The 26,269-nt window shown below is 39.4% G+C and overlaps 1 protein-coding gene across 2 annotated transcripts in view; it reads right to left on the bottom strand.

Annotated features, from left to right (window-relative positions):
- Nucleotides 1-26,269, bottom strand: part of LOC129829265 (dnaJ homolog subfamily C member 7-like) — a 61,999-nt gene that overhangs the window by 19,532 nt on the left and 16,198 nt on the right. For both annotated transcript variants that reach the window (XM_055890976.1, XM_055890975.1), the window contains 5 exons: nt 25,003-25,116; nt 7,964-8,038; nt 7,736-7,854; nt 5,444-5,597; nt 4,038-4,202 (listed from right to left, as the gene is read on the bottom strand). In XM_055890976.1, the coding sequence (XP_055746951.1) occupies nt 4,038-4,202; nt 5,444-5,597; nt 7,736-7,854; nt 7,964-8,038; nt 25,003-25,116 (627 nt within the window). The remainder of the gene's footprint in view (nt 1-4,037; nt 4,203-5,443; nt 5,598-7,735; nt 7,855-7,963; nt 8,039-25,002; nt 25,117-26,269) is intronic.

Genomic DNA, 26,269 nt, shown 5'->3' with positions numbered 1-26,269 from the left:
CTATTCTACAAGTACGTGTGAGCAAGACAAACTTCAATTTGTCTTTGCACTCCTAAACAATGCCATTCTTTACAACTTGGCAAAAGTGAAATTCTAAGAAACGTGCGCTCTGTTCGTGTGATGATGCGGACTCAGCCGCTCTCGTCATGAACGCACATTTAATTCCCCTTATAAATGGTTTGACGCATTCATGTTTTCCCTTATATCACATAATGAATTTATCCTAAATGTATATATTGTTGTACTTTAACTCTTTCGTCAGTATCATGAGTATTAAAGTATTATGGCTTCTTTGAGATGTCTATTTGGACAGAAAATGTAAAAGTGGCTATAATGAAGATGCCTGTTAATAGGGATGCAATGATTCACAGATAAACATTTGAATCGGGGACCGATGTGTAAGATACAGTGGCTTCATCCCCCTTGGCATTTTCCCTATTTTCTTGCCTTACAATCTGGAATGAAAATAGATTTTTGGGGGGTTTGTATCATTTGATTTACACAACATGCTTTGAAGGTGCAAAATACTTTTTATATTGTGAAACAAACAATACGTTTTAAAAACAGAAAACTTGAGTTCATAACTATTCCCCCCCAAAGTCAATACTTTGTAGAGACACCTTTTGCAGCAATTACAGCTGCAAGTCTCTTGGGGTAAGTCTCTATAAGCTTGGCACATCTAGCCTTTATGTTAGTGGCCAGACGGAAGCCACTTCAGTAAAAAGCACATGACAGCCTGCTTGGAATTTGCCAAAATGCACCTAAAGGACTCTCAGACCATGAGAAACCAGATTCTCTGCTGTGATGAATGCCAAGCAATGCCAAGCAGTCTTGACGACTGGAGGGAACCTGGTACCATCCCTACGGTGAAGCATGGTGGTGGCAGCCTCATGCTGTGGGATGTGTTTTAGCGGCAGGTACTGGGAGACTAGTCAAGGGTAAGATGAACAAAGCACAGAGAGATCACTTGATGAAAACCTGCTCCAGAGCGCTCAGGACCTCAGACTGGGGCGAAGGTTCACCTCCCAACAGGACAAAGACCCCAAGCACACAGCCAAGACAATGCAGGAGTGGCTTCGTGACAAGTCTCTGAATGTCCTTGAGTGGCCCAGCCAGAGCCCAGATTTGAACCCATCGAACATCTCTGGAGACCTGAAAATAGGTTGGATGGGTAACGTCGTGGCACAGCTGACAGAGCTTGAGAGGATCTGCAGAGAATGGAGAAACTCCCCAAATACAGGTGTGCCAAGCTTGTAGCATCATACCCAAGAAGACTTGAGGCTGTAATAGGCGCTTAAAGTACTGAGTACAGGGTCTGAATACTTAAGTAAATGTGATTTTTTTTAAATCAATTTTTTATACATTTGAAAAATGGAGTTTTTTTTGCTTTGTCATTCTGGGATATTGCGTGCAGATTGATGATTAATTAAAACAAAATCAATTTTAGAATAAGGCTGTAACGTAACAAAATGTGGAAAAAGTCAAGGGGTCTGAACCTTACGAATGGACTGTATATTCCTTGACTATGTCATAGCTACACTGAACAAAACAAACTTACACAACATGCAACAATTTTTAAGATTTACTGAGTTTATATTAAGGAAATCAGTCAATTAAAATAAATAAATTAGGCCCTACTCTATGGATTTCACATGACTGGGCAGGGGCGCAGACATGGGTGAGCCTGAGACAGCATAGGCCCACCCACTTGAGAGCCAGAACCAGCCAATCAGAATGAGTTTCTCCCCCCAAAGGCCTTTAGTAGAGACGGAAATAAGCTTCAGTTTCATCAGCTGTTCGAGTGGCTGGTCTCAGATGATCCCGCAAATGAAGAACCGGATGTGGAAGTCCTGGGCTGGTGTTGTTACAGATGGTCTGCGGTTGTGAGGCCAGTTGGACGTACTGCCAAATGATCTTTACGACGTTGGAGGCGGCTTATGGTAGAGAAATTAACATTCCATTCTCTGGCAACAGTGGGTCTGTGGTCCAAAGGGTCTCTTCCAACAGCCATGCTGTCAATCCAGCATGACTTCTGCCACGTTCAAAACAACTGGAAACTCGGAACTGGGAAATCTCAGAGTTCAATGAGTTCAAGACAACTGGGAACTGTGATAAAAACTAGCTGTGAACTCTGGCCTCTTTCTAGAGCTCCAACCAGCAGATCACTGGGAACAAAGTCGAATCATGGCGGCATGATTCGACTTTGTTCCCAGTTGTCTTGAAAGCCAGACTTTGATGACAATTTGCACACAAGTCAGCCATATCAGCTATGTTTTTTTTTTAAAGGAGTAAATGAGGCTGAATGAACTGTTTCGCTGCCAGACAAGGCTCCGCTGATAACCAGGTGTATTAGTGGTAAGGATTCACTCAATGGTGCTGAAAAGAAAGCTCTTGTTGGGACAGCGTTATGTAGGCCCTAACAGTTTGTGGGCACCATTTGTCACCGGTATAGTGCAATTAATGTATTGTTTCGTTTTGTGTAGTAGCTTTGCTGGCAAACATCATTTAAAAAAATGTGTTGGTCCCACCAAGATTTACATGCTAAACTCCCCACTGACACAGACAATAGAGAAGTCAGCTCAGACAAATCCAACTTAGAGGCCCAGGTCATGAGCTCCATCAGCAGCAGATCTTATTTTAAAATGGAAAATTAATGTGTTTAAGCAACATGTTAATGCATTGAATCGTATCAATTTGTTCTCTAATGAAACTGAATTCCAACATATCTAAAACGTAAAACATATCATTCCTGTATTATATCTTCTTGGGTAGGACGCTACAAGCTTGGCGCACCTGTATTTGGGGAGTTTCTAAAATTCCTCTGTGCAGACACCATGCTTCACCGTAGGGATGGTGTCAGGTTTCGTCCAGATGTGTCTTTCTGGAACTCTGTCAGAGTGACCATTGGATTCCTGGTCACCTCCCTGACCAAGGCACTTCTCCCCCGATTGCTCAGTTTGGCCGGGCAGAGGCTTGGTGGTTCTAAACTTCTTCCATTTAAGAATGATGGAGGCCACAGTGTTCTTGGGGACCTTCAATGCTGCAGAAATATTTAGGTACCCTTCCCCAGATCTGTGCCTCAACAAAATCCTGTCTCGGAGATCTTCGGACAATTCCTTCGACCTCATGGCTTGGTTTTTGCTCTGACATAAACTGGACCTTATATAGACAGTTGTGTGCCTTTTCAAATCATGTCCAATCAATTGAATTTACCACAGGTGAACTCCAATCAAGTTGTAGAAACATTAAGGATGATCAATGGACACGGATCCACCTGACCTCAATTTCGAGTCTCATAGCAAAGGGTCTGAATACTTAAATAAGGTATCTGTTTTTTATATTTAATTAATGTGCACAAATTTCAAAAAACTGTTTTCACTTTATCATTATGGGGTATTGTGTGTAAATTGCTGAGGATTTTTTATTTCATCCATTTCAGATTAAGACTGACTAAAACAAAATGTAGAAAAATTCAAGGGGTCTGAAAACTTACCGAAGACACTGAATGTAAATATTCTGCCATATTATATCTTCACATGGAACCACCTTTTAACTGTGAATAAACTGGACACAATTTTACACTGGATACCGCTGCTTCCTGTTTCTTACTGCCCATAGGCTGCTCCAACTACAGTTTGTAACAGATTCTAGTTTTGGGAACAGAAAACTTAATTGATATTGGATGTTTCTCTCGGAAAATTAGCAGAATGTCGGTCTAGTTTAATCTCGCTCCGTCTTCTCCCTCATCCTGGCCACTGCACTTCCTCTCTGGTGGTGCTTCAGATTTTTACCCCATGTGACACATCTGGGTTCCTTTTTCATTTGTAGTATTATTTAAGGTCTGGCCATTATGTACATTCCGGATTTTTACAAAAGTACTTTCCCAGTCCTGTCTAGGATTTAATAAATTGGGAGAACACTTTTGAGATGAGGTAGTACCTGAAATTGCCCAATATGAACACTTAATTATGCAATGTTTTTGCGCATTTGTTCCTGAACTCTACCTTGTTCTAGAGCATTCCAGTTGAGGTTCTCACCTTAGCCCCGACGGTGCCTCTGTTGCAGTAGAGCTTGGCGTTGGTTTTGATGTTGTTGGGGTCTATCGCCAGGGCCTCCGAGTAGAGCCGGTAGGCTGCCTCAAAGTTGCTGTCCTTGAACAATTTGTTTCCCTCCTCCTTCTTGGCTTTCAAAGCTTTGGCATTCTGATTTTAGACAGATATCAACCACATTGAATCAGTACGTCAGATGCAGTATAACTCAATTTGCGGGCTACAGTACTGATGTGTAACCTTTATTTAACTAGGCAAGTCAGTTAACAACAAATTCTTATTTACAATGACGACCAACCCCGGCCAAACCTGGACGACGCTGGGCCAATTGCGCACCGCCCTATGGTACTCCCAATCACGGCCGGATGTGATGCAGCCTGGATTCGAACCAGGGACTGTAGTGACGCCTCTTACACTGAAATGCAGTTCCTTAAACCACTGTGCCACCCACAATTGATCAAGTAGTGTTGTCACAATACCAACATTTTACTCACAATACTAGGCCAAATGGTAACATGATACCACGGGGGTGAAAATCAGAGTGGCTTAGCGTTCCTAATTTTTTATTAAGATCTATAGTTTAGGCTTACATTAGGCCTATATGAATCCTATCTTTGAAGCACATCTCTCTCAGTAGCTAACCTTTTTCCTTTCTTCCTGTGCCATCCAAATATGCGCCTATAGCCTAGGTCTGCTGGTCAAGTTAACAGGTTGTTAGCTTGACCAGCAGAGTAAGTAACATGACTGAAGTCAGTAACATGACTGAACAAGGCTGTTATCAAAACAATAATTAGCAGCCTAGGATTACTTTAAAACGTCCCACAACATGCACGCTAATGCACGACAGAAAGAAAAGGGTTGCTCCGGTAATATGGGTCATAACTTTTGAATGGTTTGGGCTAGAGACAAGCCCATTTCTTAATTTTTGTGCTCAGACTCGCCTGTGCTCTTGGCTCTAACAGGCTAAATGAAATTACAAAATGTAACTGAATTTATAAACAACTTCAGAAAACAATTAAAACAGGCACCAGTGGGTTCTTTGGATCAGTATAAGTATCACAACGTTTTGGTACTGGTATACTATGATCAAGTTAAAGCAATCAATAGATCTTCGAAAGCTGTAGGTATAAATACTAACATCTGATGTTGGCCAAAATATATTGTAGAGAAAGTGTTTATTGTGAAGAATACTGATGCTTTTTAGTATTGGTGCTATTAAAAATGGTTGTTTGTGACTTGGATTTATTAAGCTAAAAACTAAAATATAGCCAGTAAGAGGTAGGCCTAGCTACCGACCTCTCCCTGTACACTATCCAATGACATAAAACTACCCTACACGAGTAAATAATTTCAACATTTTAAAAATAAGCACAGGCGCAAGTTGAGTGACTCACTCTGCAAGCTAGCCGAGACTTCTCGTGGTCTGGGGCCATGCGCAGTGCTTGCACGAAGAACTTCACAGCTTTGTCGATGCAGTCCTCGTAGTACAGACACAGGCCTCGCACGTACAGAGCGTCTCCGTTAGTCGAGTCCATCCTCAATATATCGCTGGGAGAGAAAAGACAAGATTCATAAGACAAAGAATCTGACTTTGATATTCCCCTAACTGGAGCAAACATAAAAACAAGGGCAAAAGAAGCCTCGTCAAAATGGCAATGTTTCTGGGGTTTTGTAATTTCATTTTAACTCATGTTAGTCACCAATAGTTGTAAAAAAAAATATTAAAAAAAAAGGGCTGAAGTGAAATTCGACAGTTGAAAAGTTTATAACCCATGAAAAATTACAAACATCCTATTACAGCTGAAAACAAAATATACTACATGACCAAAAGTATTCAGCCCACTTGACTTTTTCCACATTTTGTTACTTTACAGACATATTCTAAAATTGCATAAATAGTTTCCCCCCCTCTTCAATCTACATAATACCAAAACAGCTTATCAATTTCACCAAATTTATATATAAAAAAAAACAACTGAAATATCACATTTACATAAGTATTCAGACCCTTCACTCGGTACTTTGTTGAAGTACCTTTGGCAGTGATTACAGCCTCAAATCTTCTTGGGTATGACACTACAAGCTTTGTTCTTAACTGACTTGCCTAGTTAAAGGTTAAATAAAAAAAATAAAAAGCTTGGCACACCTGTATTTGGGGAGCTTCTCCCATTCTTCTCTGCCACCCAGTAAAACTGAGCAATCAGAGAAGGTCCTTGGTCAGGGAGGTGACCAAGAACACGATGGTCACTCTGACAGAGCTCTAGAGTTCCTCTGTGGAGACGGGAGAACCTTCCAGAAAGACAGCCATCTCTGCAGCACTCCACCAATTAGACCTTTGTGGTAGAGTGGCCAGACGGAAGCCACTTCTCAGTAAAATGCACATGACGCTATGAGTTTGCCAAAAGGCACCTAAGACTGTCAGACCCTGATGAAACCAAGAAACCAACTATTTGGCTTGAATGACAAGCATCACGTCTGGAGGAAACCTGGAACCATCCCTACGGTGAAGCATGGTCGTGGCAGCATCATGTTGTGGGGAAGTTTTTCAGCGGTAGGAACTGGGAGACTAGTCAGGACCAAGGCAAAGATGAACAGAGCAAAGTACAGAGAGATCCTTGATGAAAACCTGCTCCAGAGTGCTCAGAACCTCGGACTGGGGCGAAGGTTCACCTTCCAACAGGACAACAACCCTAAGCACAAAAGCACACTAAGCAGAAGGTAGTTAATCCATTTTAGAATAAGACTAGAGTAACGAAATGTGGGAAAAAAATCAAGTGGTCTGAATACTCTCCGAATGCACTGTACGTACATACACCATATATACAAAAGGATTCGGCCATTACAAATGAGTGGATTCGGCCATTTCAGCCACACCCATTGCAAACAGGTATAAAAAAACAAGCACACAGCTTTGCAGCTCCTTCAGGGTTCTCTTTGGTCTGTTGCTTTTCTGATTAATGCCCTCCTTGCCTTGTCAGTGAGTTTTGGTGGGCAGACCTCTTGGCAGGTTTGTTGTGGTGCCATATTCTTTCCATTTTAAATAATGGATTTAATGGTGCTCTGGGGATGTTCAACGTTTCGTTTTTTTATATTTTTTTTTTTATATAACCCAACCCTGATCTGTACTTCACCACAACCTTGTGCTTGACCTGTTTGGAGAGCTCCTTGGTCTTCATGGTGCCGCTTGCTTAGTGGTGCTGCAGATTCTGGGGCCTTTCAGAACAGGTGTATATATACTGAGATCATGTGACACAGATTGCATACAAGTGGACTTTATTTACCCAACTATTTGACTTCTGAAGGTAATTGGTTGCACCAGATTTTATTTAGGGGGTTCATAGCAAAGGGGTTGAATACATATGCACTTCCGTTAGTTTTTTTTAAATAAATTTTTGAAACAAGTAATTTTTTTTCATTTCACTTCACCAATTTGGACAATTTTGTGTATGTCCATTAGAAGAAATCCAAATAAAAATATATTTACATTTCAGGTTGTAATGCAACAAAATAGGAAAAAGGCCAAGGGGGGATGAATACTTTTGCAAGGCACTGTACTGTATATAGCACCACATATATAAAACCTGCCTTTCAAATATGAAACAAATGTCCTGGTAAAGAGCTTGGTTGGATAAACCTCCTAACTTCCACTCCTTCCTGACCCACTTTAGTGCCTGATTGGTTTGTACCTGGCCACAGACTGGGCTTCTAGGTAGCGACCCAGTAGTGCCAAACACTCAGCCTTGAGGATTTTGAAGCGATGGCAGGTGGACGCCAATCCCAGGGCCTTGTCCATCGAATACACCACCTGCAGCAGATAAGACAACAGCTACCATCTCACAACCGGGTTGACTGCCAAAGTCTGTGTGTCAATAGGTGTGTGTGTGTGTATAGGGGGGTTGAATGGGGTAACATGCCTTTCTGAAATCCTTCTTTTCGAAGTCAAGTTCTGCCATTCGTTCGTACTCCAGTACTGCTGTGGCATTTTTGTGCTGCAAGGCACAAAGAAAAAAGAAAGCACATCAAAATCACACTGATAGAAATTTCTACACAGAGTATGATAAGCATAGGAGGCTGAATAATTAAGAAAACCACGCACAACGTCTCGCACAGCTCTCATTGACATGATTTACATGCAAGTCAGAGTTGTGCAATGCGTAACCAAAAAGATCTGAAAGATGGCGAATACAACAATCAAAAGATAACGCACTTGCAGAAATGAAACTTTATAGGTCCAACGCAGCAGTTCTTATCTCAAAATCAAATCATTTTTGGGTAACAATTAAGTATAGGGGTCATGTTAGAGTTCAGGAATTTGGATTTTTAAAACAAACAAAAAATCTGCATTTGAAATTGAAAGTCAGTGTATTTTTTGCTTCAATAGAGCGGCGTGCAACTAGTTTTCCTTGACAGAAAATACATTAGTGCAACACATGGGGCAGAAAAAAAGCTCAATTTTGATCAGATGACAATAGAAGTGCAAGGCTTTTTGGCTAGCAGCCACAGAAATAAACGAGCTTACAAAGAAAAAGCAAGGTCTTTTTTGCAAAAAAAACGATGCATGGCATTCATATGTCTAATGTTTATCATAGAAAGAATGTAGCCAGCTACACTTCCTAATGTTATGCTTGAAGTTAATCTTACATTTACCGGAGAAAAGCAGGCTACACCGAGAAAAGTATTTTCATCAGTGGAGAAGTGCAATTGAAGCAAACTGTCTGATGACGAGCATAAATTACAATAAGAAACATTTTAGATCTGCTTTTACAAAACGCAACAAGATATTTCTAATGTGTTTTATTTTGGGGGGGTGTGAAACTCAATTCTGCTATAACGCGACCCTAAAAGTACCTTAATGTGATTGCTTTCAATTAAAATCGTAAAAAAATAGACAAATACTTCTTAGCAAAGAGCAATTTCTGAATCAAGATTTTTGCTAGGACTGTCTGGGAGTGGTCTGAGAAAACTAGCTGTTATTGGAAGAGGTTTGGTACTCTTGAATAGGGCTGGCACAAACACCCTATTACATTTATGGATAAAGACAGTCATGAAAATAAAATAACCTGAAGATGTATTTATATACACTGCTCAAAAAAATAAAGGGAACAGTTAAACAACACAATGTAACTCCAAGTCAATCACACTTCTGTGAAATCAAACTGTCCACTTAGGAAGCAACACTGATTGACAATAAATTTCACATAATGCTGTGCAAATGGAATAGACTAAAGGTGGAAATTATAGGCAATTAGCAAGACACCCCCAATATAGGCCACAAATGTGCATGTGTCAGCATATGGTCTCACAAGGGGTCTGAGGATCTCATCTCGGTACCTAATGGCAGTCAGGCTACCTCTGGCGAGCACATGGAGGGCTGTGCGGACCCCAAAGAAATGCCACCCCACACCATGACTGACCCACCGCCAAACCGGTCATGGTGGAGGATGTTGCAGGCAGCAGAACATTCTCCACGGCGTCTCCAGACTGTCACGTCTGTCACATGTGCTCAGTGTGAACCTGCTTTCATCTGTGAAGAGCACAGGGCGCCAGTGGCGAATTTGCCAATCTTGGTGTTCTCTGGCAAATGCCAAACGTCCTGCACGGTGTTGGGCTGTAAGCACAACCCCCACCTGTGGATGTCGGGCCCTCATACCACCCTCATGGAGTCTGTTTCTGACCGTTTGAGCAGACATGCACATTTGTGGCCTGCTGGAGGTCATTTTGCAGGGCTCTGGCAGTGCTCCTCCTTACACAAATGCGGAGGTAGCGGTCCTGCTGCTGGGTTTCTGCCCTCCTACGGCCTCCTCCACGTCTCCTGATGTACTGGCCTGTCTCCTGGTAGTGCCTCCATGGTCTGGACACTACGCTGACAGACACAGCAAACCTTCTTGCCACAGCTCGCATTGATGTGCTATCCTGGATGAGCTGCACTACCTGAGCCACTTGTGTGGGTTGTAGACTCCGTCTCATGCTACCACTAGAGTGAAAGCACCGCCAGCATTCAAAAGTGACCAAAACATCAGCCAGGAAGCATAGAAACTGAGAAGTGGTCTGTGGTCACCACCTGCAGAACCACTCCTTTATTGGGGGTGTCTTGCTAATTGCCTATAATTTCAACCTGTCTATTCCATTTGCAAAACAGCAAGTGAAATTTATTGTCAATCAGTGTTGCTTCCTAAGTGGACAGTTTGATTTCACAGAAGTGTGATTGACTTGGAGTTACATTGTGTTGTTTAAGTGTTCCCTTTATTTTTTTGAGCAGTGTATATAAATAATCACACACACACGCTATATAGAATATACAGTACCAGTCAAAAGTGTGGACACATCTACTCATTCAAGTGTTTTTCTTCCATTGTAGTATGTTCTACATTTTAGAATAATAGTTAAGATATCAAAACTATGAAATAACACATGGAATCATGTAGTAACCAAAAAAAGTGTTAAACAAATCAAAATATATAGATTCTTCAAAGTAGCCACCCTTTGCCTTGATGACAGCTTTGCACACTCTTGGCATTCTCTCAACAAGCTTCACCTGGAATGCTTTTCCAACAGTCTTGAAGGAGTTCCCACATGTGCTGAGCACTTGTTGGCTGCTTTTCCTTCACTCTGCGTGCGGTCCAACTCATCCCAAACCATCTCAATTGGGTTGAGGTTGGGCGATTGTGGAAGCCAGGTCATCTGATGCAGCACTCCATCACTCTCCTTCTTGGTCAAATGGCCCTTACACAGCCTGGAGATGTGTTGGGTCATTGTGCTGTTGAAAAACAAATGATAGTGGGACTTAGCGCAAACCAGATGGGATGGCGTATTGCTGTTGTAGCCATGCTGGTTCAGTGTGCCTTGAATTCTAAATAAATCAGACTGGGTCAACAGCAAAGCACCCCCACACCATCTCCTCCATGCTTCACGGTGGGAACTACACATGTGGAGATCATCCGTTCACATACTCTGCGTCTCACAAAGGCACGGTAGTAAATTTGTACTCATCAGACCAAAGAACATATTTCCACCAGTCTAATGTCCATTGCTCATGTTTCTTGATGTTGAGATGTCTGTTACTTGAACTCTGAAGGACTTATTTGGGCTGCAATTTCTGAGGGTGGTAACTCAAATTAAAGTATCCTCTGCAGCAGAGGTAACTCTGGGTCTTCCTTTCCTGTGGCGATCGTCAAGAGAGCCCGTTTCATCATAGCGCTTGATAGTTTTTGCAACTGCACTTGAAGAAACCTTAAAAGTTCTATACATATTTCGGATTGACTGACCTTCATGTCTTAAAGTAATGATGGACAGTCATTTCTCTTTGCTTATTTGAGCTGTTCTTGCCATAATATGGACTTGGTCTTTTACCAAACAGGGCCAGCTACTGTAAACCACCCCACCGTGTCACGACTGAATAGATCAAACGCAGTGAGGATATAGGTCCACCGATTAAATCGGAATGGCCGATTAATTATTTCAAGATTTCATAACAATCGGTAATCTAAATTTTTTGACACCGATCATAGCCGATTACATTGCACTCCACGAGGAGACTGCGTGGCAGGCTGACTACCTTTTATGTGAGTGCAGCAAGGAGCCACTGTAAGGTGCTAGCTAGCATTAAACGTATCTTATAAAAAACTATCAATCTTAACATAATCACAAGTTAACTACACATGGTTGATATTACTAGTTTATCTAGCTTGTCCTGCGTTGCATATAATCGATGCGGTGCCTGTTCATTTATCCCTGAATCACAGGCTACTTCGCCAAACGGGTGAACTAACAAGCGCATTCGCGAAGAAAGCACTGTCGTTGCATCAATGTGTACCTAACCATAAACATCAAAGCCTTTCTTAAAATCAATACACAAGTATATATTTTTAAACGTGCATATTTAGTTAATATTGCCTGCTAACATGAATTTCTTTTAACTTGAGAAATTGTGTCAGTTCTTTTGCGCGCAGATTCAGGGTATATGCAACAGTTTGGGCCGCCTGGCTCGTTGCGAACTAATTTGCCAGAACTTTACGTAATTATGACAAAACATTGAAGGTTGTGCAATGTAATTTAGACTTATGGATGCAAACCCATAAGATACAATTTCCGTATTTCACTGAAAGAATAAAAAAAAAAAAACGAAATGATAGTTTCCGGATTTGACCGTATTAATGACCTAAGGCTCGTATTTCTGTGTGTTATTATATTATAATTAAGTCTATGATTTGATATTTGATAGAGCAGTCTGACTGAGCGGTGGTAGGCAGCAGCAGGCTCGTAAGCATTAATTCAAACAGCACTTTACTGCATTTGCCAGCAGCTCTTCACAATGCGTAAAAGCATTGCGCTGTTTACTTCAAGCCTATCAACTCCCGAGATTAGGCTGGCAATACTAAAGTACCTATTAGAACATCCAATAGGCAAAGGTATATGAAATACAAATGCTAGAGAGAAATAGCCCTATAACCCTATAATAACTACAACCTAAAACTTCTTACCTGGGAATATTGAAGACTCATGTTAAAAGGAACCACCAGCTTTTATATGTTCTCATGTTCTAAGCAAGGAACTTAAACATTAGCTTTTTACATGGCACATATTGCACTTTTACTTTCTTCTCCAACACTTTGTTTTTGCATTATTTAAACCAAATTGAACATGTTCCATTATTTATTTGAGACTAAATTGATTTAAGTGATGTATTATATTAAGTGAAATAAAGGTGTTCATTGTTCATTCAGTATTGTTGTAATTGTCATTATTACATACATATATATATATATATCAGCTTTTTTTGGTCCTCCAATATTCGGTATCGGTGTTGAAAAATCATAATCGGTCGACCAAAAATTGAGGAAAGAAATTCCACAAATTAACTTAAGGCACACCTGTTAAAACCTCTGGGATATGTGGGACGCTCGCCAGTGAAATTGCAGGGTGCCAAATTCAAAACAGAAATCCCATAATTAAAATTCCTCAAACATACAAGTATTATACACCATTTTAAAGATAAACTTCTTGTAAATCCAGCCACAGTGTCCGATTTCAAATAGGCTTTATGGCGAAAGCACACCAAACGATTATGTTAGGTCAGCATCTAGTCACAGAAAACCATACAGCCATTTTCCAGCCAAGGAGAGGGCTCAAAAATGTCAGAAATAGCGATTAAATTAACCACTAACCTTTGATGATCTTCATCAGATGGCACTCACAGGACTTCATGTTACACAATAAATGTGTGTTTTGTTTGATAAAGTTCATCTTTATGTCCAAAAACCTCATTTCAAATTCGTGTTTTTGTTCAGAAATGCATTGTCTCAAACAAACATCTGGTGAAAGTGCAGAGAGCCAGCCACATCAAATTACAGAAATACTCATAATTAACCATGTCAAGTCACAGAAAAACATAGCCATTTTCTAAAGGAGAGGTGTCACAAAACTCAGAAATAGCATTATAAATATTCACTTACCTTTGATGATGTTCATCGGAATGCACTCCCAGGAATCCAAGTTCGACAATAAATGTTTGTTTTGTTCGATAAAGTTCATCATTTATGTCCAAATACCTCCTTTTTGTTTGCGCGATTTTTTCTCAGGTTTTTGCCTTCCATATGAGTTATGTTATACTCACAGACATCATTCAAACAGTTTTAGAAATGTCAGTGTTCTCTATCCAAATCGACTAATTGTATGCATATTCTAGCTTTTGGGCCTGAGTAGCAGGCAGTTTACTCTGGGCACCTTATTATCCAAGCTACTCAATACTGCCCCCTAGTCCGAAAGAAGTTAATTGTAATGCATTCCAAGTGACTACCTCATGAAGCTGGTTGAGAGAATGCCAAGAGTGTGCAAAGCTGTCCTCAAAGCAAAGGGTGGCGACTTTGAAGAATCTCAAATGTAAAATATATTTTAGATCTATTTAAACCTTTTGTCAATATGGGGGCGCTGTTTTCACTTTGTAAAAAATCGTTCCCAAATTAAACTGCCTCGTACTCAATTCTTGCTCGTACAATATGCATATTATTATTACTATCGGATAGAAAACACTAGTTTCTAAAACCGTTTGAATTATATCTGTGAGTAAAACAGAACTCATTTTGCAGCAAACTTCCTGTCAGGAAGTGAGAAATCTGAAATCAAGGGCTCTGTTCCAGGGTCAGTTTATAAATTTGCATGGAATCTATGGGTCTACATGCACTGCATACGCCTTCCCCTAGATGTCAGTAGGCAGTGAGAATTGGAATGGGGTGTCTAGCTAGATCTGAGGCCGAACAAGAGCTCTTGGAACCGTGGGTGTAGTCTTTTCACCGTTCGTCTTGGCGCGAGACAGACCTGAGGATTGCTTTCTGAAAAGCTGTCGTTATAGGCCTTAGATATATCCGGCTATAACATAAGCCTTATGTCGTAATGAAGATATTTTTAGAATTCTAACACTGCGATTGCATTAAGAACTAGTGTATCTATCATTTCCTATACAACATGTACTTTTTTGTAATGTTTATGAATAGCTATTTGGTCAATAGTGGAGAGTCTAATAGAAATATCCGCACATTCTGGGAAAAAGAAGCTACGTTAGCATAATGTATAACCACTGATTTCAGCTCTAAATATGCACATTTTCGAACAAAACATAAGTGTATGTATAACCTGATGTTATAGGACTGTCATCTGAGGAAGGTTTATGAACGTTAGTGAAAATTAATATCTTTTGCTGGTTTATTTGCTAACGCTAACGTGCCTATTGCTATCGCTAACGTGCCTTGATGAATGAATGCGGTTGTGTGGTAGGCTATTGTAGTAAGCTAATATAATGCTATATTGTGTTTTCGCTGTAAAACACTTAAAATCTGAATATTGGCTGGATTCACAAGATGCTTGTCTTTCATTTGCTGTACACGATGCATTTTCAGAAATGTTTTATGAGTATTTAGGTATTCCACGTTGGTCTCTATAATTACTCTGGCTGCTTCGGTGCTATTTTTGACGGTAGCTGTGATTGTAGCTGCAACGTAAAACTGATTTATAGCTCAAATATGCACATTTTTCGAACAAAACATATGCTATACAATAAATATGTAATCAGACTGTCATCTGATGAAGTTGTTTCTTGGTTAGTTAGGTTGGCTTTGTGCATGCTACCTGTGCTGTGAAAAATGTCTGTCCTTTGTATTTGGTGGTGAGCTAACAAATATACGTGGTGTTTTCGCTGTAAAACATTTTTTTTTTTTTAAATCGGACATGTTGACTGGATTCACAAGATGTGTATCTTTCATTTGCTGTATTGGACTTGTTAATGTGTGAAAGTTAAATATTTCAAAAAAATATTTTTTGAATTTCGCGCTCTGCCTTTTCAGTGGAATGTGGGAGGAGTTCCGCTAGCGGAACGCCTGGGCCAGACAGGTTAATTTGCATGTATTCTATTGGTCGACATGCACTGCATACGCCTTCCCCTAGATGTCAGCAAGCAGTGAGAATTGGAATGGAGTTGCTAGGCAGATCTGAGGCCATATAAAGGGTCTTGGAACGTGGGGTGCACTCTTTTCAACATTCGCCATGACGCGAGACAGACCTCAGGATGGCATTCTGGAAAGCTCTCGTTATAGGCCTTAGATATATCCGGCTCTGATTTTATTCGATATAGGTGTTAAAAACGTCATAATGTAGTTATTTTACACCGAGTTATATCATTTTATATCAGTATATTGCGATTTTCAGAATTTTCTTTGTGCTGCGTATTGAAGATTTGGACACGTCTGGGCCACATAGCTAATGTTTGCTGCTAATTCTTAAGCTGAAGACTACATTCTACAGCCGGAGCAACGATTATTCTGGACAAAGGACAACTTGCCCAAGATTCTGATGGAAGCTCATCAAAAAGTAAGAAGTATTTATGATGTTAATTCGTTGTTCTGTTGAAAAATGTAAAACTCCTATTCCGCCATTAATTTCGGTGCGGTCTCGCTTTAACGCACGCTGTATGTCATAGTAACGTTAATTTTAAAAATCTAACACAGCGGTTGCATTAAGAACTAATGTATCTTTCATTTGCTGTCCAACCTGTATTTTTTAGTCAAGTTTAAATTTAGTTACTGATTAGATTAGGTGGCTCTCCCAAGATTTCTCCCGACATTTTGTTGGCAGCTTGGCTACTATTCTCATTGTATAACCACGATTTGTGCCGCTAAATATGCACATTTTCGAACAAACAATATATGTATTGTGTAATATTATGTTATAGGACTGTCATCTGATGAAGTTGAGAAGGTTAGTGAAAAATGTAATATCTTTTGCTGGTTTATTTGCTATCGCTAACGTGCATGAATCAATGCTGCTGTGTGGTTGGCTATTGTAGTAAGCTAATATAATGCTAAATTGTGTTTGCTGTAAAACACTTAAATCTGAAATATTGACTGGATTCACAAGATCTTTGTCTTTCATTTGCTGTACGCTGTGTATTTTTCATAAATGTTTTATGATGAGTATTTAGGTAATTCACGTTGCTCTCTGTAGTTATTCTAGTTGCTTTGGTGAGAGTTGTGATGGGGGCTGCAATGGTAAACTATGATTTATACCTGAAATATGCACATTTTTCAAACAAAACATATGCTATACAATAAATATGTTATCAGACTGTCATCTGATGAAGTTGTTTCTTGGTTAGTGACTATTTATATCTTTATTTGGTCGAAATTGTGATAGCTACCTATGCAGTAAAAAAAATGGTGGAAATATGCGGTTGGGTATTTTGCTATCGTGGTTAGCTAATAGAAATACATAGTGTTTTCCCTGTAAAACATTTTAAAAATCGGAAATGATGGCTGGATTCACAAGATGTTATCTTTCATCTGGTGTCTTGGACTTGTGATTTCATGATATTTAGATGCTAGTATTTACTTGTGGCGCTATGCTAGGCTATGCTAATCATCTTTTTTACTGGTGAGGGTGCTCCCGGATCCGGGATGGTGACTCGTGAGAAGTTAACACTTTTTTGGTTACTACATGATTCCACATTTGTTATTTCATAGTTCTTACGTCTTTACTATTATTCTACAATGTAGAAAATAGTAAAAATAAAAACCCTTGAATAAGTAAGTGTGTCCAAACTTTTTACTGGTACGGTGTATTTTAATTCTGGGGGGGGGGGGGGGGGGGGGGGGGGGGGACAAACAGCTGACTGAAGAGGAGATGGCACGGCATTCGTGTGGCAATTTGACTGGTAAACTCATGGATACACCCGCAATGGCTGCCTGGAATTGTGATGCAATAACTTCCATGGTAATGTATAATGTTCATTCAAATGATGTTAACTGATGTGGTTCATGCAATGGAATGTCTTTTTTTGTAATGACAGTTAAGTTGAATTAACAAATTACAGCACATATTGGTACTAGTGATGCTTATCGGTCTATAGGTAAAATGTGCATAACTTAGTGGAATTAAATTGCCGAGTGTGTATTTTTTTTGGTCGTCATTTATCTTATTTTTTTACCACACTCTCACAGCATACAGAGCCTAGTTTATAAAGTGGAATGGCCTATCACCTGTCACACAGCGCGAGAGCAGTATTGACACTAGAGTGAAATGTGTGCTTTTAAAAGCCCAGTCATCGGGCAACAAATAACAATTCTAAAATGCAATAACGCATTAAAACTTTGATGGCCACGATAAAAAAAGGCTACTATTATTTCTCAATCTCAACTTGTAATTAAAGTGGACATCCCATTTGCAATTTGAGTGCATAGGCTATAAATCAACGTTAGGCAGGCTATCAGCACATTACAATGTAAGCTTAAGGAAATATAATTGTCTGAAACATGAACGTTTTGCTTTACTTTAAATAATGAGGAATGCATTAGCTTGCATCAAAGTAGTCTAGCCATAATCCAACCATAGAAATGTCGAGGCAATATTTTTATAGACTTCCTCGTGCCATTAAATCAGCATTTCTCTCTTGTTCTATTGGTTTTCATATCAACATTTTTTCGTTGTCCAAAAGCACAATCCTAGTCATATTAGCAATCCATCCTAGTTCTTGCTATTAGATTCCCCCTCTTTCTAATAGATGTTCATCTCCGTCACATATGGAACTGCTCACATTAGGTGCACTATTTAGAACAATGTTTCCCCCTCGACTTTCATTTTAGCAAATGTTTGAAAATTGTTTTTATTAGCTGCTTCATTACATCAATTGCATGTTCAATAATAGGCTATATAGCCTTTTGACTGATGGGTACTGGCTTCTATGACATATCCTTATTCATGTTATCATATTAGAACTGAGGGTATGGAAATGTACTGAGTGAGAAAGGGGAACGCAGAAAGTTTACATTCTGTCAGAACACGTTATAGTTAGATATGAGGTATCCTATGGAAATGAGAAGGGCCACAGTCTGGTTCAAGTCAACAGGACAGCCATGAGTTGGGGAGGAATGAGGAATTTGGGCCGAGGTCAGGTCAGATGAAGTGAGAAAGAACAGGCATCACTAAAGTCCTCTCTAGCAACATAGATGTATTGGCTGTCCAGATGTGTAAGGAGACTCAGCATAGGAAGGTATAAATGTGTTTGTTTAAATATGTATTTGTCTTATACAGCTGTGTGACCCAGTGAGTGAGTAAACTTGGTTTGAGCTTCACTAACCGTCTTAGTTTTACTCTGTCAGTTGGCGTTGTTGGCAGGATTCACCACGATTTTTAGTCAAACTGTGGAGACCGAATCAGTGGAGCAGGAGCCGGCACATAAACACAAGGCAGGCACAGTTCCTACACCGGTTACCACTCATTTTGACATCAAGGAGATGAGAATCGAAGGCTGAACAATGATAGGATATGGACCTAACAAGCCTGAGCTTATTCAGTAGTCCCATTGTATTACGATCAGTCGTAAATGCATGGTATATGGTAAGTCCCGGAAGGTAAGCCTTAGCAGGGTAGTCTCTGCAGAGGGTAAGCTGTAGGGGGTAAATCCTGAGTGGATTGGTTCCTTCGAGTACCATAATGAATAGGGTAAGGCCCGGAAGGTAAGGCCGAGCAAGCTAGTCCCTGCAGAGGGTAAATCCTAGGGGGTAATTCCTGACTGGGGTTGGTTCCCTGCTAAACCCGTAACAGGGGTCTGAAAGCCCAGCCGCGGTGGCTGTGAGGCCGCTTGGTGTGTGAGCGTATGAATGTTTGAACATGACTCGTCTGTAGTGACATTAGAGGTTTTTATATTCTTGATCCTAATGATATAGGTCTAGGTGTAAAACAGCCGAGGTGATAGAGCAACGAACCTGGAATAAAAAACAAAATGTGTAATCAAATCAAACTTTATTTGCCACATGCGCCGAATACAACAAGGGTAGACTTTACCGTGCAATGCTTCCTTACAAGCCCATAACCAACAGTGCAGTTCAAGAAGAAGAAAATATTTACCAAGTAGTCTAAAATACAACATTTTTTATAAAAAGTAACACAATAAGAATAATGAGGCTGTATACAGGGGTCACCGGTACCGAGTCAGTGTGCAGGGGTACAGGCTGGGTGGAGAGAGGGTTGGTTTTACAGGTTTACTCGCTCTGGATTGTCAGTACTGCATGTATTCTTGGCTATCGTGTCATGGCTGTGTCAGAGTCAATTGTAAGTTAAACTTGGGTATTCCTTTATGGGCAGTGTGATGCCCAAGACGACTCTTTAGCGACCGTTAGAATCTATGTTCCTTTTTCCTTCTTCCTTTTTTTGTCAAAATACAACAGGATATAATGAGGACTACATGAAATATGTCTTGCATGTAATGCAATATATTTATGTTTTTCTCTCCATTTTTTCAAAATGTTTCGAACAATTGAATCCAATGAACTGAGCAGGCTGGGCTGACATGCTTATAGCCTTGCTAGGACTTTTTAAATATGAGCATGCATTTATAAGATTGTGCTGTTATTATTTCTCTGAATATTATTTATTATTGTTACTATTTATTTTTTTGACTGCTTTCCATGTTATTTGGTTAGTTCTCTTAATAGATATTTATGTTATCATGGGACTGCCCATATTTCCCTCTGGCCAACGCCAATTGGCGACCAAGGGTTTGCGTCATGCAAAGGTGTGTCATGAGTCAGGGAGGTGGTCTGATGGTCTTTGTGACAACAAACCTAGATATGGGGGGAGGTTTAGTGGGTGGAATATTATGACAATTGGAGGTTTACAAAGTTGCAGATACAATATGCTTAACAGTGCAAATCATTATGGTACAGCTATACGGACACTTAATCATCTTGGTGCTTTTTAATGGTAAGTTTACAAACATTGGATGTGGTAAGCATAATTGAAACTTGGATATCATTATGGTCAGTGGGGAAATAAGTACAGCCAGATATAATTGTAATGGCTTAGCAGATCATAAAAAAATATTTTTACATGGCTAAAAGAGAAATATAATATTTATTGTTTACAGGAAACTCATTCTACAAATATAGATGAAGTTAGTTGGAAAAAGGACTGGGAGGGATAAATATATTTTTGTCATGGGCAAAGAAACTCAAGGGGCGATTATACTAATTAATACATTTTTTTGTGCAAACGGATCCGCAAGTTATATGGATTATTTTAAATATGCTATTAAACCAAAAGAAGATCTGGCTAATTAATATATATGGGCCAAATAATGATGATCCACACTTCTTCGAAAATATATATAATAATCTATTGAGCTAACAATCCACAAATGAATATATTATTATGGTGGGAGATTATAATATGGTTTTAAGTATCTATCTCAATGGATCGTAAAGGAAATCACTCTACAAACTATCACCCTCAAGCACTAAAGGAGATCGAAGATGCATTACATTAGAACTAGTGGATATATTGAGGTTGAAAAACCCTGACCTAGTGAGATATACATGGCTTAATCAAGCTAGCAGTCTTGATTACTTCCTAGTCTCATTCTTGCTGGCATCAAAAGTTTTTTTTTAAGTATTAATAGGAGGCCGTATGCGATCGGACCACCATCTAATTGGCCTCCATATAACTCATACAGAATTCCCATAGTTGGGGATGTACGTCATCGGGAATAGTGTTGTCCTCCTCCGGTAATATTTGTCCCGGATAACATGTAACCAAGGTCGCGTGTGTTCGTACTGGGCGCACATCTCTATGATTACCTGGATCATGCTGATCTACTATTCAGTCCGGGACTACTATAACCGGAATCGTAATGTGCCTCTCTCGCAACCCATATCGCTTTTAATCCCTCTTTAAGAGAGGGGTATAATGGTGGCCTACCAGATGTCACCTCCTCTACACTAATTTTGATACTGTTGAAGCGCAACCTTAAGTTGTTTAATTTGTTCTTGTCTATCCTCAAGGGCTTCCTCTAATTCCTGGTTTAGGTTTAGACTCGTGTAGCACAAAAGCCAATTCCTGCTTCTGTTCATATAATCTATGCGCATGCCATTTGGATATGTCTAGTTTTCTTATTCGTCACCTCATTCTTGTCTACTGCCTGATCCATTTTAAGGATGCTGCTGATAAAATGCCGTGGTTAGGATGCCTGCGTAATGTGATCTGGACCGTTCTCTGATTTCAGTGTTCCACACTAAGGTTGCATCCATAAACTTTTGGCTGGTTTTAAACTGTCAATCTGCTGCATAATGTGTACCAGTTTTGTCCAGTTGGGCTAATTTTACTCACTATTTATTTGCTTCTTGGTGCTGGTCATATGCCTTTTTTAGTGCTTCTAATGCTTTGGGAACATTTTCCCCTTCTACCCCTCCCACTACGAGAGTCTCCCGGCCTCCAGAAGCCATATCCATCATCACTGACTCGGCGTCACCCCCCCAACGGCATTAAGTAGTAATAGCTTAGGCTATTAATAATTTCACTTTTGGTGCTGGATGACACTGTCGTGTGTGTCAATTCACCACAGTCAATTGTGGATGACTAATGTGTAGCATGGGAGGGGGGGGTTCTAGTCCTATTTATCAACATTAAATACCACTGCTCACAACAATCCTCATTACCAAAATTACTGACAGTTGTCCTAGTTCCACCTAAGCCGTCACGGTTCTCCGCCCCCATAGGGCCTGGATCAACCTTTTTTTTCTTTTTAAAAATGTGTTTTTATTTTTTATTAACCCCTCCACCAACTTCCTTAATAAGTTGTATTTTTTTATTAACCACTCCACCTTTTCCTCCTCTTCAGAGGAGAAATATATGTATATTTTTTACAGCATGTTTTCTTTTCAGTCTCCTCCATTTCCACTGAATGATGTTAACTAAGGATTTCTTTCCTAATAATAATGTACAATTAACACATTTACAGAAAGACCCGTGTGAAGGCCAACTTACAGAAGAGGAACTTTGAGGCAATAAAATAATTTTCAGTCTGGAAAATCCAGGGCTTGATGGTATACCAGTAGAGGTATATCAGACCTTTTTTGATGTCCTCAAAGATCCATTATTAGTTTGAATGACTCTTATACAAATGGTAGACTTTCAGGTACTCTAGAAGGTCTGATTTCATTACTACTAAAACAGGACCCAGGTGGTAAGTATAAAGATCCAGTCCAGGCCTCTTACACTTCAATGTTGTGATGCGAAAATCTTAGCGAAATGCATAGCACAGAATAAAAAAAGGTTTTACCAGATATTGTTCATCCTGATCCTGAGGTCTTTTACATGGATGATATAGTGGAGATAATATACAACAATTACTTTAACCAATTGAACATTATGAAACATCGAAGATAACAGGCCTGGTCTTCTGACCGTTGTCTCCATATCTATTTATTATGGCCACTGAAATGCTAGCTATTAGATTCAACAAGACCATCAAGGGGTTAGAAATTCAGGGGATAAAAACGTGAGTGTCGATGTATGCCGATGACTCTAGTTTTTTTCTTAAGTCCACAATCTGGATCCCTGCACAGTCTCATTGAAGATCTTGATCACTTATCTAGCCTCTCTGGATTAAAACCTAATTTTAACAAGTGTACCATTTTACGCATTGAATCATTAAAAACAAATACTGTTTACACTACCTTGTAATTTACCAATAAAATGGGCGGATGGTGAAGTAGACATAATTGGTATTCAACATCTCAAAAAATATAAATGAACATCCAATTCATTTCAATAGAAAGTTAGCAAAAATATATAAGATTCTGCAACCATGGAGGTAAATACTTGTCTATTTATGGAAAAAAATCATATTGATTTAACTCTTTGGTCCCATCACAGTTTACTTACTAATGGCACTTCCAACTACAGATGAATTGTTTTTTAAACCACATAAGCAAAAAATATTTCATTTTATTTGGATTGTAAAGCCAGACAAAATTAAACGTGCCTATTTATATAAAGAATATGAGTTTGGGGGGCTAAAATTATTAAATATGTAAACCACTCACTAAAAGCTTCACTCATTCATAAATTATACTTAAACCCAAAATGGTTCTCCAGTAGATTATTAACTTCTTATGGCTGGGGGCAGTATTGAGTAGCTTGGATGAATAAGGTGCCCAGAGTAAACTGCCTGCTACTCAGTCCCAGAAGCTAGATTTGGATAGAAAACACTGAAGTTTAAAACTGTTTGAATGATGTCTGTAAGTATAACAGAACTCATATGGCAGGCAAAAACCTGAGAAAAAAAATCCAACCAGGAAGTGGGAAATCTGAGGTTTGTAGTTCTTCAAGTCATTGCCTATCGAATATACAGTGTCTATGGGGTCATATTGCACTTCCTAAGGCTTCCAATAGATGTCAACAGTCTTTAGAACCTTGTTTGATGCTTCTACTGTGAAGGATGAGGGAATAAGAGCTGATTGAGTCAGGGGTCTGGCAGAGTGCCACGAGCTCAGTCTCGCGCTCTCCCATCAGAGTTAACTGCGTTCCATTGCATTTCTACAGACAAAGGATTCTCCGGTTGAAACATTATTATGTTTCAATAATAAACAGATTTATGATAAAAACATCCGAAAGATTGATTCTATACTTCGTTTCTGTAATATGACGGTCTGAACTTTCGCCTGGACTTGCCCTCGCCTCGTGAGTTTGGATTGTGTACTAAACGCGCAAACAAAAAGGAGGTATTGGGACAAATTATGGACTTTATCAAACAAACATTTATTGTGGAACTGGGATTCCTGGGAGTGCATTCTGATGAAGATCAAAGGTAAATTAATATTTATAATGCTATTTCTGACTTCTGTTGACTCCACAACATGGCGGATATCTGTATGGCTTGTTTTTGTGTCTGAGCACCGTACTCAGATTATTGCATGGTGTGCTTTTTCCTAAAAGTTTTTTTGAAATCTGACACAGCTGTTGTATTAAGGAGAAGTTTATCTATAATCCAATGCATAACACTTGTATCTTTTAGCAATGTTTATTATGAGTATTTCTGTAAATTGACGTGGCTCTCTGCAAAATCACCAGATGTTGGAGGCAAAACATTACTGAACATAACGCGCCAATGTAAACAGATGTTTTGATATAAATATGAACTTTATCAAACAAAACATACATGTATAGTGTAACATGAAATCCTATGAGTGTCATTTGATGAATATCAAAGGTTAGTGATTAATTTTCTCTCTATTTCTGCTTTTTGTAACTCCTCTCTTTGGCTGGAAAAATGGCTGTGTTTTTCTGTGACTAGGTGCTGACCTAACATAATCGTTTGGTGTGCTTTCGCCATAAAGCCTATTTGAAATTGGACACTGTGGCTGGATTTACAACAAGTTTATCTTCAAAATGGTGTAAAATACTTGTATGTTTGAGGAATTTTAATTATGGCATTACTGTTATAATTTTGCGCCCTGCAATTTCACTGGCTGTTGTAGCATCCCGAATATCCCAGAGAGGTTAACAATTATATATATTTTTTTAAGTAGGTCAAGTGAAGGTAAATGTTCAATGGGAAAACAAGAGGGAAGATCTAGGTATGCATGTATAAGTATTTGTCTAATAATCCTAGGTCATTTAAACTTGGACCTACCTCCTGCTGTGCCTGGCTGTTGCTGGGCTCCAGTTCCAGGACCTTCTGAAAGCAGCGGCTGGCTGCCATGGTATTGCCAAGAGACAGGTGACACTTGCCCTCTCGCAGATGGCCCTGTGGTGCAGTGGGTGGAAAGATACTTCCTGGTTAAAGCTGCTGGAGGACTACAAAGGGTTGGTGTGCTCCACATAGGGTTCTCACGATACCAGTATCGTGATTAGAGCCCAACCGATATCGGATTTCTGGATCCAATACCAGTTGAGGTAAAAAAAAAAAAAGCCAATTAAGGACATAACTGCCCAAAAAAAAAAATCAATATTTTGCTGGAATGAAAAGTATAGTTTGTGCAAAAAACTCCAAATGACAACTTCAAATTAATTCTGAAATTTTAGCAACAACTCTTTTAAATTAACATTTAAGAGCATTATACATTTCATAGTTTGCATGAAGAATGACTGGAAATCTGCAACTTCTTAAACATAAAAAAGGCGTGAATTATTATATACAATTTCTAAAGGCCTATGCCAAACTGATTTAACTTAAGATATCCTCAAGGAATGCAAAGCCAAATACAAAGCACGCATAAAAAAGCCAGGGGAGGGAACATCATAAAATAACTCACACTTTATTTGCCCACCCCAGCACTGACTGTGCTGAGATACTTTGAGGAAAAATGTACTTACTATGACTGAGATATAGGATTGTCCCACCTAGCTATCTTAAGATGAATGACTAAGTTGCTCTGGATCATCTGCTAAATGTAATTAGAATATTATAAAAATGTGAATACTTTAATAGGATCTCTATGGGAGGGACAATATGCGGTGTACAGTAAGTAGGTAGATGCCCTGGCTGAATTAATAAACGTAGATATGTAAATATGTAAATATGAAATTGCACTTGTAATGTTGTACTGCCGCTTTAAGAACAGGCAGCGAGATGACGATTATCTGGTAATGATTCGGATATAACATCGCTCTTCTCAAAAGTCTAAGCTATCATCTAAACTTTAAAGCATTTGTACTGATCTTTAACCAAAGCTTAACTCTCAAATCATTACAGCACTTTAGTTCACAAGCAATGTTATTCAATACAAAATGTCTTGGCTAGATATTTAAAATCTGTATGGTCCGCGATACGTCATTAGGTGAATGCACCAATTTGTAAGTCGCTCTGGATAAGAGCGTCTGCTAAATGACTTAAATGTAATGTAAATGATACAATGTTTATTTTTTATTTTTTTTATTTTACCAGGTAGGCAAGTTGA

This window comes from Salvelinus fontinalis, chromosome 30 (genome assembly GCF_029448725.1).
Source record: "Salvelinus fontinalis isolate EN_2023a chromosome 30, ASM2944872v1, whole genome shotgun sequence".
NCBI lineage: Eukaryota > Metazoa > Chordata > Actinopteri > Salmoniformes > Salmonidae > Salvelinus > Salvelinus fontinalis.
This window is presented reverse-complemented; position numbering and strand designations above follow the sequence as displayed.